We start from the raw sequence: 13,642 nt of genomic DNA on the forward strand, positions 1-13,642 counted from the left end.
CAGAATATAAAAGTCAGGGTACAATGTTGGAATTGTAGAAAACACTGGTGAGGCCACAACTGGAGTTTGATGTGTAATTCTGGTCACATTACAGGATGGACATAATTGCTCTGGAGAAATTGTAGAAAAGGTTTTCAAGAATGTTGCCAGGGCTAGAAAAGTATAGGTATGGGGAGAGATTGGATAGGTTTGGATTATTTTCCTTGGAACAAAGAAGGCCGAGGGGTGACTTAATTGAGGTATAACAAAATTATGAGGGGAAGCGATAGAGTGGACAGGATAAAATTGTTTTCCTTGGTGGAAAATTCTAGAGCCAGGGGACATGGATTCAAGATAAATGGCCGAAGGTGTAGAGGGGACATGAGGAACCTTTTTACGCAGAGGGTAGTGGGAGTCTGGAATTCGCTGCCTGGGTTGTTGGTGGAGGCAGAGACCCTAAACTCTTTTAAGATGCAGGTCCAGGTACTTTTTAAGTGCTGTAAGCTACAGGACTATGGACCGAGTGCGGGAAGGTGGGAATAGGAAAGGTACCTGGGTGTCCTTGGGCTTGCATGGACAAGATGAACCTAATGTTTCGAGTCCAGATAACCCTTTGTCAAAGCTAAAAGACTTAGAAAATGGGAAATATTTATACGGTAGGATGAGAGAATGAAAGATTTCCCACTTTCTAAGTCTTTAGCTTTGACAAAGGGGCATCTGGATTCGAAACGTTGGCTCTTTGGTTTCAGATTCCAGCATCCGCAGTAATTTGCTTTTATCCAGTATATGAAACAGTAAGGTTAGGTTTTGATCAGTTTTTTAAAAATCTTCTCAAACTGTTTAACTCATCTTGCTCTGTCAACTGCTAACTGACCAGAGAATTTTAAACATCTATTTCAGAGAATTTTTCCACCCATGCATTTTTTGCCAATAAGAATGTCACAGCTGAAAATAATGGCAACTGTTGTGCCAGAGAATTTGGTAAGCACTAATATATTAACTGATTGCTTTTGTGCAACAGCGACCCAATCCGGGAATCGAATCTGGGACCCTGGAGCTGTGAAGCAACTGTGCTAACCACTGAGCCGCCATGCCCCCTTACTAACCACTGTGCTACCGTGCCCCCACATGTTACTCACCTGTGACAGTTCAAGCAAAGTCTGTCCACCATACTGCAGGCACAGAAAGCAAGTGCATCACAGGTTTCATTAACAATTCCAAGAAACGCATTGGTGCCAGGAATCCTGGTTAATCGGTACTTCGAACAATGGCTACCATGGACAAGGTTGGTCAGATCACCCTATCAAAGTAGTACATGTAAATAGCAAGAAGAAATCACAAGTATAAGTTGTTCAATTAAATTCTTCCAATAACAATTGGGTCAATGGATAAATGCAGCATGTTAATGTCTGACGCAGACCAGCTCAATCTCAAGCCTGCTAAATTGGAATGGTAACAATGGGGCTGTTACATTTGGCTGTATCATCCTGGGCCAGAGAAAATAAGTATGGATTTTTTCCCCCTGCTTGTGTAGTTCAAACCAATTATTAGTGATAGGTTTTGGCCAATTTTTCACGCCGAGTTCATTTGCATAGATTCAGGTGCAGATTTGGACAGATGCTTGCAGGAGGCCAGGGTTTAGAGCGAAGAATTACTTGCAGTTGAAATTTAAAAGAAAGGAGATAACTCTTTTTTACCCCCTTTTTTAAAAATAAATAAATATTTTTTCCAATTAAGGGACAATTTAGCATGGCCAATCCACCTAACCTGCACATCTTTGGGATTTTGGAGTGAAACCCACGCAGACAGTAACCCTTGGTCGAGATTGAACCTGGGTCCTCAGCGCCGTAGGCAGCAAGGCGAACCACACGCCACCATGCTGCCCATGGGAGATAATGAAAGGGTTAGAACAGGTGGGATGTCAAAAATTCGGAAAGTCTTTGTAAAGGCTTAGCTGGCACCTAAACTCATTTGCTAAGAGTGAAAGGGAAAGGGATTAAGAAAAGCTAAAATGAAAGGAAAGAAAACTCTTTTCAGGCACAAGTCTAAAGGTCATGAACAAAGCAATCCAGCAGCCAACCCAGTTTGATGACCATTTAAGTAAATATGGTGCTGGATGAGGGGCTTGTGAGGAGGTTAGTCATCTGTGCCACGACAATGTGCCGTCCCGTAGGTCATGGAAGCTTTATGAGAGATGATCTGTGCCCAATGCCCAGGGGGTTGAAGCCGGGTTACAAGCTCACTGGATGTGCCAGTCCTCTGCTGGATAGTATTGTAGGTGTCTAGAATCAGAAAATTTACAGTGCAGAAGGAGGCCATTCGGCCCATCGAGTCTGCACTGGCTCTTGGAGAGAGCATCCTACCCAAGTCCACACCTCTACCCTATCCCCATAACCCAGTAACCCCACCCAACACTGAGGGCAATTTTGGACACGAAGGGCAATTTAGCATAATCTAGCCTAACCTGCACACCTTTGGACTGTGGGAGGAAACCGGAGCACCCGGAGGAAACCCACGCACACACGGGGAGAACGTGCAGACTCCGTACAGACAGTGACCCAAGCCAGGAATCGAACCAGGAACCCCGGAGCTGTGAAGCAATTGTGCTAACCACTATGCTACTGTGCTGTCCTTGCAGCAGCTAGCACAGCTTTTCATCAGGCTAGCTGACAACCTATAAACCTGAAGTAGTGTCACCGGCATCGGGGTTTTGGTGGGGGCGGGAATCGCGCCGCGCCGGTCGGCGGCCGCTGGCAGAGCCCCTCCGGTGATTCTCTGGCCCGCGATGGGCCGAGTGGCCGCCGGCATAAATCAAACCAGGTCCGTACCGATGGGACCTGGTTCTACGGGCGGCCTGCAGAGTCATCCGGGGGGGGGTCTGGCCCCAGGGTCGCCTGCTCTGGCTGGCGCAGCGCCAACCCCGCCGGCGCCGGCTTAGCCCCGGAATCCTCCACACCTTCCAGGCGGCCCGACGCCCACTCCTCGGCGCCGATACAGCTCGCCCCGCCGGGTAGGGGAGAATCCCGCCTCTGATGTTTTATGGCGAGAAAATAAACAGTGGAAGTGAAAGGGAAAGAGGAGAATCTAAAATATTCCTTGAATTTAAAGGGAAAATTGGAGATCTTCTGGCTGTTCATGCTGTAGGATCTTCCGGTCCTTCTGATGGCACAGCCCACTGTGGGTTTCCGGGCAGTGTGGGGTGGATTCAATGGGAAGTCCCATCGACAGTGACGGGATCAGCAGATCCCACCGACGGCCAATGGCTGACTGCCTCCCGCCATCGAGAAACACACTGCTGGGTTGCCAGGAGAATCTTGCCCTATGACTGCACTATTTTCAGGATCAGAAAAAAGCCAACCTCAATCTGATAGATTTCAACCCAGCTCTAAATTCATATTCATGGATAGCATTCAAAGCATTAAAACAATCGACAGGAAACGACCATTGAAGTTGGTTCTATGTGAAGTATAAATGCTGTTTAGAAGCAGACTTACTACAATGCTGGTATTGAATTTGTAGAATCGCTGCACTGTCCTGTCACTGAAACTATTGCAAAGGTTTTTCTTCACAAAATTGGGATGGTTTAGAATGTCATTCGCCACCAGAGGTTCCTGACAGGAAAAAAAAGGAAAAACGATTAGTTTGTACTTTGCCATTAAATTGTACTATGAGATGATTAGATTTTCATGTTTCTGAAACCACGCAAAATAGAGAGGTACTTGTAATCACAGCCCAGTGCATCTTCACCTTACTCAATGACTGTGAGTCCCAACAGTTTTTTTTCCTGCTTCTTGCAGTCACAGAAATATGCCACAAATATTTTATTTGTTTGATACATATTGTATGTTCTCCTTTCCACTTCTCTAAAGTAACTAGCTCCAATTATCCACAGGGATACTCCTGGAGTTGAACTGGTTAAAACCACAGTTTATCAGCACCTAGCACTAGTATGGTTTTCACCATTTGCCCAACTTGAACCACTATAACAGTTGGAACAGTGTTGTCCAAAATAAATTAGTGACTGGGCACTACTGCATCTATGGAGACACTGTTTTCGCCATGTACACCCAATTTCAGTGCAATGCTCCTGACATACAACAGATAAATGTGCTTCTTGTGTCTATTTATTGAACATCTACTACTGTACGGTGGTTAAGAAAGAAAATCACACACAAGCAAAATACTCACATTCTACTTTTAGTCTTATTTTATGAACAAACACACAGAAGGTTAAAGTACGGAAGCATATGGCGTGCAAATAAGTACTGAAATCACATGCTCACAATTCGGTCTTTTACTCATGTAAAAATTTTATAATCACAAATGCAATTAGTCACTGCTGGATTTCAAATTAACCACATTTAGCTACTGGCCAATAGTGGATAACATTGGAGTGAATAACATTGAATTAGAGAATTGGGTTGCAGTGTTATTTGAGGCCACTGGCCAATTCCAAGCCTTGATGAAAGGCTTCTCTAGGACCATCAATTAGCCAGTCTGCACCAATCATATTTTACCCTCAAAATACAGCCATCTGATACTGGTAGTGGGTTCCCTATCCTGCCACAGAGAATCACATTTTTTCCAACATTCTGTCGCCTGGTAGATTATCTTGGAGCCAACACAATACCAAAGAAAACCCATTTACCTCCTGTTTATCAAAAGTACAAAAACATATTTGGTGTCACCCAAGAATTACTGGCCATGATGTGGAGATGCCGGCGTTGGACTGGGGTGAGCACAGTAAGAAGTCTTACAACACCAGGTTAAAGTCCAACAGGTTTGTTTCAAACACGAGCTTTCGGAGCACGGCTCCTTCTTCAGGTGAATCTGAAGAAGGAGCCGTGCTCCGAAAGCTCGTGTTTGAAACAAACCTGTTGGACTTTAACCTGGTGTTGTAAGACTTCTTACCAAGAATTACTGGAACAGGAATGAGTCTCTCCAGTCTGCCATCCACTAAGTTGAGAAACGTTTGACGAATTCCATTGGTGATTGACGATGATGTTCTACTCTGTTTAAGATTAACTCTCAAAGCTAAATTCAGAAGATATCATTTCAGTACCTTGTGGGTGATATGTTGTTGCTCCACAGGAGCGTGGCCCTTTGGGTCGATCAGAGTTGGATGTGCCAAGAGATAACCTTTATCTTCCATAATAAAGCACCTATTGAAAAAAAAAGCCAAATCAATGTAAAGAGACTAGAGGAAAGCTTCCACCACTCTAGAACAATTGAATGGCTAACTTTTACATTTAGTAGGCCACCAGCTTCTTTTTATAAGTTTTGATGAAGTAAAAAGAAAGCAGAGAACCAGACAATCTTCATTTTTAAAAAGTAACATTAAAATGAAAAGTGAATATATGCTAATCTGAACAGTTAATATGCAGCCTCCACCACACATTGGAAAAATATCCATCTGTGCCTCCTTCCTGGGCACCCACATGGCCCAAAATAATAATGGAAATTGTCTTCTTTTGTTAATGCAAGAACAGATCAGTTACAATTGATTGATAGATTCTGGGTAATTATTAAGTTGAATAACTTTGCGTTGTTGTTACCTGATTTTGTTGCCTCCATCTTGATTGCAGATGGGTAACAAATCCAAAAGAACCTTATAGAAGTATCGCAGTGTAAAGTCAACACCCATCACTGCTACAGCATGTCCTGGTGCTGAAAGAGATCTTTGGCGGAAGAAAAAAAATGAATACTTTGACACATTTCTCATTAATATCTACCTAAACAACAGTGCATCTCGTCTATTCTTTGCTGAATTTCATTTTTTTTATTTAAAAAAAATTAATTTAGAGTACGCAATTCATTTTTTCCAATTAAGGGCCAATTTAACATGGCCAATCCACCTACCCAGCACATCTTTGGGTTGTGGGGGCGAGACCCATGCAAACACAGGGAGAATGTGCAAACTCCACACGGACTGTGGCCCAGAGCCAGGATCGAACCTGGGACCTCGGCGCCGTGAGGCAGCAGTGCTAACCACTGCGTGACTGTACTGCCTCTGCTGCACTTCATTTTATCTCAAATTTTCAAATAGATTAAATGCACAGCATTCTTAAGTAATTATTTGGAAATCTACGTACAGTCAGAAATATTATGCTTGTAGCAAATGGCCAACAGTACTGGTACATTTGGGACTTCCGGCTGCGGCTATGGTTGGGTAGGTCGCCGCCAAAAACAAACTTTTGGTCCCTGTTAAGGAGCCCCAGCGGCACTTTGGTTGACGATTCCCGGTGTGGGAAGATGGCAGTAAGGTCCCCCCAGCACTGTATGGAGTAGACCAGGAGCAGTGCGGTAAAAAAAGGGGCATTACAGAAGAGCGGAGAACAGGTGCAAAAAAGCAAGATGGCTGCGGGCGGAGACCAGGCAGCGTGGGCTCAATGGTCGCGGCAGCAGCAAGAGTTTCAACGAAGCTGCTTTGCGGAATTGAAGGCAGAGACGTTGGCCCCTATGAAGGCATCGATAGAAAAGCTGGTAGAGATCCAGAGGATGCAGGGGACAGCGATTAAAGAGGTGTAGCAGAAGGCCTCTGATAACGAGATCCTGGGCCTGGCAGTGAAGGTGGAGGTGCACAAATTCGAGGATCAGGAAAACAGGTCGAGAAGGAGGAATTTCGGATTCTGGGTCTCCCTGAAGGTGTGGAGGGGTTGGATGCTGGGCGTATGTAGCTACGATGCTGAGCACGCTGATGGGCGCGGGAGCCTTCCCGAGGCCCTTGGAGCTGGATGGGGCGCACAGAGTCCTGGGGAGGAGACCGAGGGCGAATGAGCTGCCGAGAGCTGTGGTGGTGAGGTTTCACCGTTACACCGATAGGAAGTGCATCTTGAGATGGACGAAGGAGCGGAGCAGCAGGTGGGAGAATGGTGAAATTCGCATTTACAAGGACTGGAGTACAGAGCTGGCCAAGAAGAGGGCAGGATTCAATCGGGCCAAGGTGGTTCTCCACGGAAAGGGGGTGAAGTTTGGGCCGTTGCAGCCCGCACGACTGTGGGTCACATATCAGGACCGTCACCACTATTTTGATACGCCGGACAAAGTGTGGACCTTTATCAAAAATTAGAAGCTGGACTCAAATTAGTGGCCTGTAGCATGTTTTGGAGGATGTTGTGGAGTGAGAGGCGGCGATATTTGTTTCTTTTTTTTCTGTGCGGGTGCTGGTCTGGGAGGGGTTGTTCCCCGCGTTCGGTGGGGGGAGAAGGGGCCGGGAACCCTGGGCCTCTGGGGATGGGGGTGAGGGTGAGGTTGTAGGAGAATGGAGCTGCGCCATAGAGGGTGGGGTCAGCCTGGACTGGGAGCGCGGGTTTTCTTTTCCTGTGGAAAGAGAGGGCACGGGGCCGGACACAGGGAGGCGGTATTGGACTGGAGTCTACATTGCTTTGCGGGGGTGTGGAGGGGGGGGGACTTGGGTTTTAGGAGGGAATTCTGCGGGGATCGGTGGCTGTGCGGTCGGGGTCAGCATGAGTCAGCTGACTTACGGGAGTGCAATGGGGGGAGTAGGGGGGGTCAAGCAATTGCTTGGCCGGTGGGGGGGTTACTGGATTGCTGCTGTATTGACCGAGGGGGAGCTGGAGATAATAGGGTGAGTCGGCAGGGAGCCTCCGCCTGGGGGGCTGGAAGGAGCGGGAGACATGTGCACGTGGCTAGCCCAAAAAAGGAGATGGCTAGTCGGCAGGGGTGAGGGAGCGGCTAGTCCCCCGATACAGCTGATCACGTGGAATGAGAGAGGCCTAAATGGGCTGGTCAAGAGGGCCCGGGTATTTGCGCACTTAAAGGGACTGAAGGCAGACGTAGCCATGCTACAGGAGACGCACCTGAAAGTTGCGGATCAGACCAGGCTGAGGAAGGGATGGGTAGGGGAGGTCCTTCACTCCGGGTTGGACGCGAAGAAGAGGGGGGGGGGTAGCAATTTTGTTGAGCAAGCGTGTGACTTGAGGCGGTGGGCATTGTGGCAGATAAAGGGGGCCGGTATGTGATGGTGAGTGGTAAGCTGCAGGGGGCCTGGGTGGTGCTGGTGAATGTATATGCCCCAAATTGGGACGTTGCAGGATTCATGAAGCGAATGCCAAGTCGGATCCCGGATTTGGAGGTGGGGAACCTAATTCTGGGGGGGGGGGGGGGGGGGGGGGGGGGGGGGGGGGGGAGAATTTCAACCCTGTACTGGACCCGGCAATGGATCGGTCTAGGTCTAGGTCGGGTAAGAGGCCAGCTGCGGCCAAAGTCCTAAGGGGGTTTATGGGTCAGATGGGGGGAGTGGATCCGTGGAGGTTTGCTAGGCCAAGGGCGAGGGAGTTCTCCTTCTTTTCCCACGTGCACAAGGCCTATTCACAGATAGACTTTTTCGTGGTGAGCAGGGCACTGATCCCGAGAGTAGAGGGGACGGAGTACTCGGCCATCGCGATTTCGGATCACGCCCCGCATTGGGTGGAGCTGGAGTTGGAAGAAGAGAGGGGCCAGCGGCCATTATGGCGCATGGGCGTGGGATTGTTGGCGGATGAGGAGGTCTGTGGGCGGATCCGGGGGTGTATACAGAAGTATATGTAGGCCAATGACAATGGGGAGGTCTCGGTGAGTGTGGTCTGGGAGGCGCTGAAGGCGGTGGTTAGAGGGGAGCTGATCTCCATCAGGGCTCACAGAGAGAAGAGGGAGAGGAGGGAGAGGTAGGAGAGATACTTAGGGTGGATAGGAGATATGCGGAATTCCCCGAGGAGGGGCTGTTGAAAGAGCGCCGGAGCCTCCAAACGGAGTTTGACTTGTTGACGACGGGGAAAGCTGTGGCCCAGTGGAGGAAGGTACAAGGAGCAGCGTATGAATACGGGGAGAAGGCGAGTCGGATGCATCAGCTGCGGAAGCAGAAGGCGGCTAGGGAAATTGGGGGAATCGGGGACAAGGGAGGGAATACGGTGCAGAGTCCAGTCAGAATAAATGAGGTCTTTAGGGTCTTTTATGAGAACTTGTACAAATCAGAGCCCCCGGAGGGGGGAGATGCAGCGGTTCCTGGACCAATTGAGGTTTCCACGGGTAGAGGAGAAGCAGGTAGAGGGCTTGGGGGCCCCGATTGGGATGGAGGAGCTGGTTAGGGGGTTGGGGAGTTTGCAGGCGGGCAAGGCCCCGGGACCGAATGGGTTCCCGACTGAATTATATAGGAAGTTTTCGGAACTGTTGGCTTCATTGCTGTTGAGAACTTTTAACGAGGCGAGAGAAAAGGAAGTCTTCCCCCGACGATGTCGAGAGCTCTGATCTCGCTTATTCTTAAGGGGGGGAAGGAGGACTAAGAGGTGGGACATGCTTCCGCTCTCCCTAGTGGGTAGGGTGCAGTCTGTCAAGATGACGGTCCTCCCTAGGTTTTTGTTCATGTTTCAGTGTCTGCCCATCCTCATCCCTAAGGCCTTTTTCAAGCGAGTGAGCAAGAGTATCATGGGATTTGTGTGGGCCAATAGGATCCCAAGGGTTAAAAGACTGTTCTTGGAGCACAGGTTGGCGCTGCCGAATCTGTGTAGCTACTACTGGGCAGCAAATGTGTCGATGATTCGGAAGTGGATGATGGCGGGAGAGGGGACGGCATGGAAAAGGCTAGAGGCAGTGTCTTGTGTGGGTACTAGCCTGGGTGCACTGGTGATGGCATCGATGCCGCTTCCGCCGACGCGGTATACCACGAGCCCGGTGGTGACGGCGATGCTGAAGATTTGGGGGCAATGGAGGCGGCACAGGGAAGAGACGGGGGCCTCAGTTTGGTCCCCAATACGGAATAACCATAGGTTTGCCCCGGGAAGGATTGGTGGTGGGTTCCGAAGCTGGCACCGGGCGGGAATTAGAAGGCTGGGGGATCTATTCATTTTGCGGGACTTTTGCCAGCTTAAAGGCACTGGAGGAGAAATTCGGGTTACCCCCGGGAAATGCCTTCAGGTACATGCAGGTTCGGGCATTTGTCAGGAAGCATGTAGGAGAATTTCCATTGCTGCCTGCCCGAAGGATACAGGACAGGGTGATTTCGGGTGTGTGGGTCGGAAAGGGTACGATCTCGGAGATATACCAGGAGCTGCAGGAGGCGGAGGAAGCCTCGGTGGAGGAGTTGAAGGGCAAATGGGAGGAGGAGCTGGGGGAGGAGCTGGATGAGGGTCTGTGGGCTGACGCCCTGGGCAGGGTCAATTTCTCCTCATCTTGCGCCAGGCTCAGCCTGATCCAGTTTAGTGTTACACAGGGCGCATATGACAGGGGCGAGGATGAGTAAGTATTTTGGGGTGGAGGACAGATGTGCGAGGTGTTTGGGGAGCCCAGCAAACCACGGCCATATGTTCTGGGTGTGCCCAGCGCTTGCAGAGTTCTGGAAGGGCTTTGCAAAGTCTATGTCCAAGGTCTTGGACACTCGGGTAAAACCGAGTTGGGGGATAGCGTTATTTGGAGTATCGGAGGATCCGGGAGTGCAGGAGTCGAAAGAGGCCGGAGTTCTGGCCTTTGCCTCCTTGGTAGCCCAGAGAAGGCTCTTGTTATTGTGGAGGCTTGTTTCAATGACATGGCGGGGGTTCTTAGGTTGGGGAACGGTGGCAACCGTTCCTTGACTTTCTCACGGAACGTTAGGTGAGGTCAACAGCAGCAGCAACCCGGGGGGGGGGGGGGGGGGGGGGGGGGGGGGGGGGGGGGGGGGGGGGGGGGGGGGGGGGGGGGGGGGGGGGGGGGGGGGGGGGGGGGTTAAAGCTTAATTTTGTTTTGAGGGTTAAGTTGTTTTGTTTGGTTGGCAGGTTGCCCGTTTCCCTTTGTATTATTTTCCTTTTTGGAGTGTTCTGTACAACTTTTTGAAAAACTGAATAAATACATTTTAAAAAAGAAACAGTACTGCTACATGTCAGCTGCTCTTTTTTAAAAAGGTTGCATCAACAATAAATGGGCCATCTGATGAAATTGGAACTCGAGTACCACTGGTCAGGTTAGCTTCACGGGGAAAATAAAAGGATGCCACCTTCTTGAAAAACATGTTTCAAAAACTGAAATTCTGGGAGAAGTGTCAAGCAGTTTCGTCCAGTGTTTTCTAAGCGAAAAATAAAAGGTTTAATAAGCATCTTCTCAAGGATGGTGCTACCCTATCTAACACACTGTATAGAATCAATGCCTTGATGGATGTTTAGTATCTGAAGTTTACCTGGAAGAATGAATAGTGTGGCTGAGAGTTACCACATAACCAGCTCCTCCAACATCAAGGTATGGACCAGTAAAGGTGATTAGAGCAGGGTTAGCCATTGCATGGAGATACCTAGTAACAACAGTATAATTTCATTAAGCACAGTATTTTATACTTGGCATTTAGTTTTAACAAGGGCAAAACTTTATTTTCCCCCCCAGGTATGTTGTTCCATATCATCCTGCTTCCGGGATTCTGCTAATATTGTTCTCTGGGAAGTAAACGAGAGCCACATTAACATTTTGTGTTTCCTTGCCTGCAGGGAGGTGAATGGTCTCGGTGCAAATTCTGCACCAAAACAAATGAGGCCAAGATAAGTAACAACATGATCCTGTGGCACCACTTTGTGGCTCAGGCATATCAGCTAAAACTTTGCTCATATTATGACAGGTTTGTCTATCAATATATTGGCAAGAGAAACAGAACTGCACTGACTGGCCTCAATATTCCAGGGCTAGGAAAGGAGAGTCTCCTGCTCCATATCACTATTCGGTGAACCGTACATAGACTGAGTTGAGGTGCCCCCCACAGTTCAATTGCTTGCCAACGCTCAGCGCCTAGCTTCATACACAAGTTGCCCTCAGTCAGAGAAGAAAAAAGAAATACACCAACTATTTTCTATGCAGCATGCACAAGTGGGAAAAAAAGCAGGCAAGCAAGGGAACTATTGGATACAAAACAAATACAAATAAATCAAAAATCTTAGCTGCAATATCAATGAAAAGAAATGTTAAACACACAAACACAAAAAACATCATTAATCACTTCACTGTTAGGACAGGCCCTGTTCACTGTGGCAAGACATAAACATTTATTTTAAATAAAGAGGTTTTGCTTGTGAGGCTATGTGGAAAACTATTCCTGTGGATCCTGTAAAACTCACCACTGTCTCCTGGTGGGATCAAATGCTTTGTCCATGAGAGAACCAGGGTAAATCCGAAGCACCCCATTGGGCGTTGCTATGTAACGCCGAACAATGTAACTGTTCAGGATACTGATTTCCATTTGTGACATCCATTCATCTGTTACGTGACTGGTAGCCATGACTTCGTTTCTGACAGAAGACTACACACAGACAGGGGAAAAAAAACAGAGGACTTCTTAAAAGACATGCCTGAGAAGTTTCAAAGCCGCAAATCAATCCTGTTAATACGCTTTTTAAACAGATTGTATGAAATTGTAAAGACAGTTCCCTCATATACTAAGAAAGGATTTTGTGCAGATTTCAGTGTTCCAATTTATCCAGGTTTAGGGAAAGATAATTTGCCTAATTCCACACAAGTGAAAACCTGGTCCATTCCCCAAAGGATTTTTTTAAAAACTGAGAAAACTAGTGAAGAGCCAAGGATTAGAGTGCAGAACACCAAAGTCAAAAAGAGTCATAGATCAGGGGCGGGATTCTCCCCTACCCGGCGGGGCGGGGGGGTCCCGGCGTAGCGCCAACCACTCCAGTGTCCCCTCACATTGAGGGGCTAGGCCCGAGCCGGAGTGGTTGGCTACACGCTGACTGGCGCCAAAACCGCTACAACGGCCTTTCACGCCCGGCGCCGGCCGAAAGGCCTTCGCCGGTTCGCGCATGAGCTGCCGCTGACGTCACCACCGGCGCATGCGCGCTGGGGGGTTCTCTTCTGCCTCCGCCATGGTGGAGGCCGTGGAGGCGGCGGAGGGAAGAGTGCCCCCACGGCACTGGTCCGCCCGCCGATCAGTGGGCCCTGATCGCGGGCGTGGCCTCCTTGGGGGCACCCCCCGGGGTCCGATCGCCCTGCGCCCCCCCAGGAGTCCGCTCGTGCCGCCGCCACCAAAGGTGGCTCAAACCACGGCGGCGGGAGAGGCCTCCCAGCGGCGGGACTTCGGCCCATCGCGGGCCGGAGAATCGCCGCAGGGGGCTCGCTGCGGCGCGATTCCCGCCCCCGCCAATTCCCAGGCGGCGGAGAATTTCTGCCACGGCGGGGGCGGGATTTTCGGCGGCCCCGGGCGATTCTCCGGAATTTCGCCCCTGATGTGATTAATCAAGAACTATGATTAGGTAATGTCAAGCTTGGGTTTTAACGGCATGAAGATTAGAGGAGAAAGGAAAGACACAGGAAGGCAAGGGGCACCAGTTTTGAGGTCACAGGAAGACTCAGTTAAGGTCAAAAGATACTGTAAAGAGACACAATTTTAATACAGTGAGAATACAGGGAAAATGAAGAAATGTGCAGAGGTCCATTTTTATTGAAAAAAAAAGTAAAGTAAATTCAGGGAATTATTCAACATTAATCTGCAAAGTATGACTTTGCCAAAAATTAGCAGATGTGGGAATAATTTCCTGAGGAGCAGCATAATATTATTATATTAACCCACATTTACTTTCCTAATTCAGTGCTGCAATGAGGATTCCAAATTCCTGGAATGACTGGGGTCGGGAAGCAACAAGTGAAGAGAGCAATGGAATTTTTTTACTGATCCACTTCATCCAGCAATTCAATTATAGATTGTGTT

The 13,642-nt window shown here is 48.8% G+C and overlaps 1 protein-coding gene across 2 annotated transcripts in view; it reads right to left on the reverse strand.

The window, feature by feature from the left end:
• Positions 1–13,642, reverse strand: part of cachd1 (cache domain containing 1) — a 191,806-nt gene that overhangs the window by 21,832 nt on the left and 156,332 nt on the right. For both annotated transcript variants that reach the window (XM_038794480.1, XM_038794481.1), the window contains 6 exons: positions 12,045–12,226; positions 11,123–11,233; positions 5,535–5,657; positions 5,042–5,141; positions 3,474–3,590; positions 1,119–1,279 (listed from right to left, as the gene is read on the reverse strand). In XM_038794480.1, the coding sequence (XP_038650408.1) occupies positions 1,119–1,279; positions 3,474–3,590; positions 5,042–5,141; positions 5,535–5,657; positions 11,123–11,233; positions 12,045–12,226 (794 nt within the window). The remainder of the gene's footprint in view (positions 1–1,118; positions 1,280–3,473; positions 3,591–5,041; positions 5,142–5,534; positions 5,658–11,122; positions 11,234–12,044; positions 12,227–13,642) is intronic.

This window comes from Scyliorhinus canicula, chromosome 4, assembly GCF_902713615.1.
Source record: "Scyliorhinus canicula chromosome 4, sScyCan1.1, whole genome shotgun sequence".
NCBI lineage: Eukaryota > Metazoa > Chordata > Chondrichthyes > Carcharhiniformes > Scyliorhinidae > Scyliorhinus > Scyliorhinus canicula.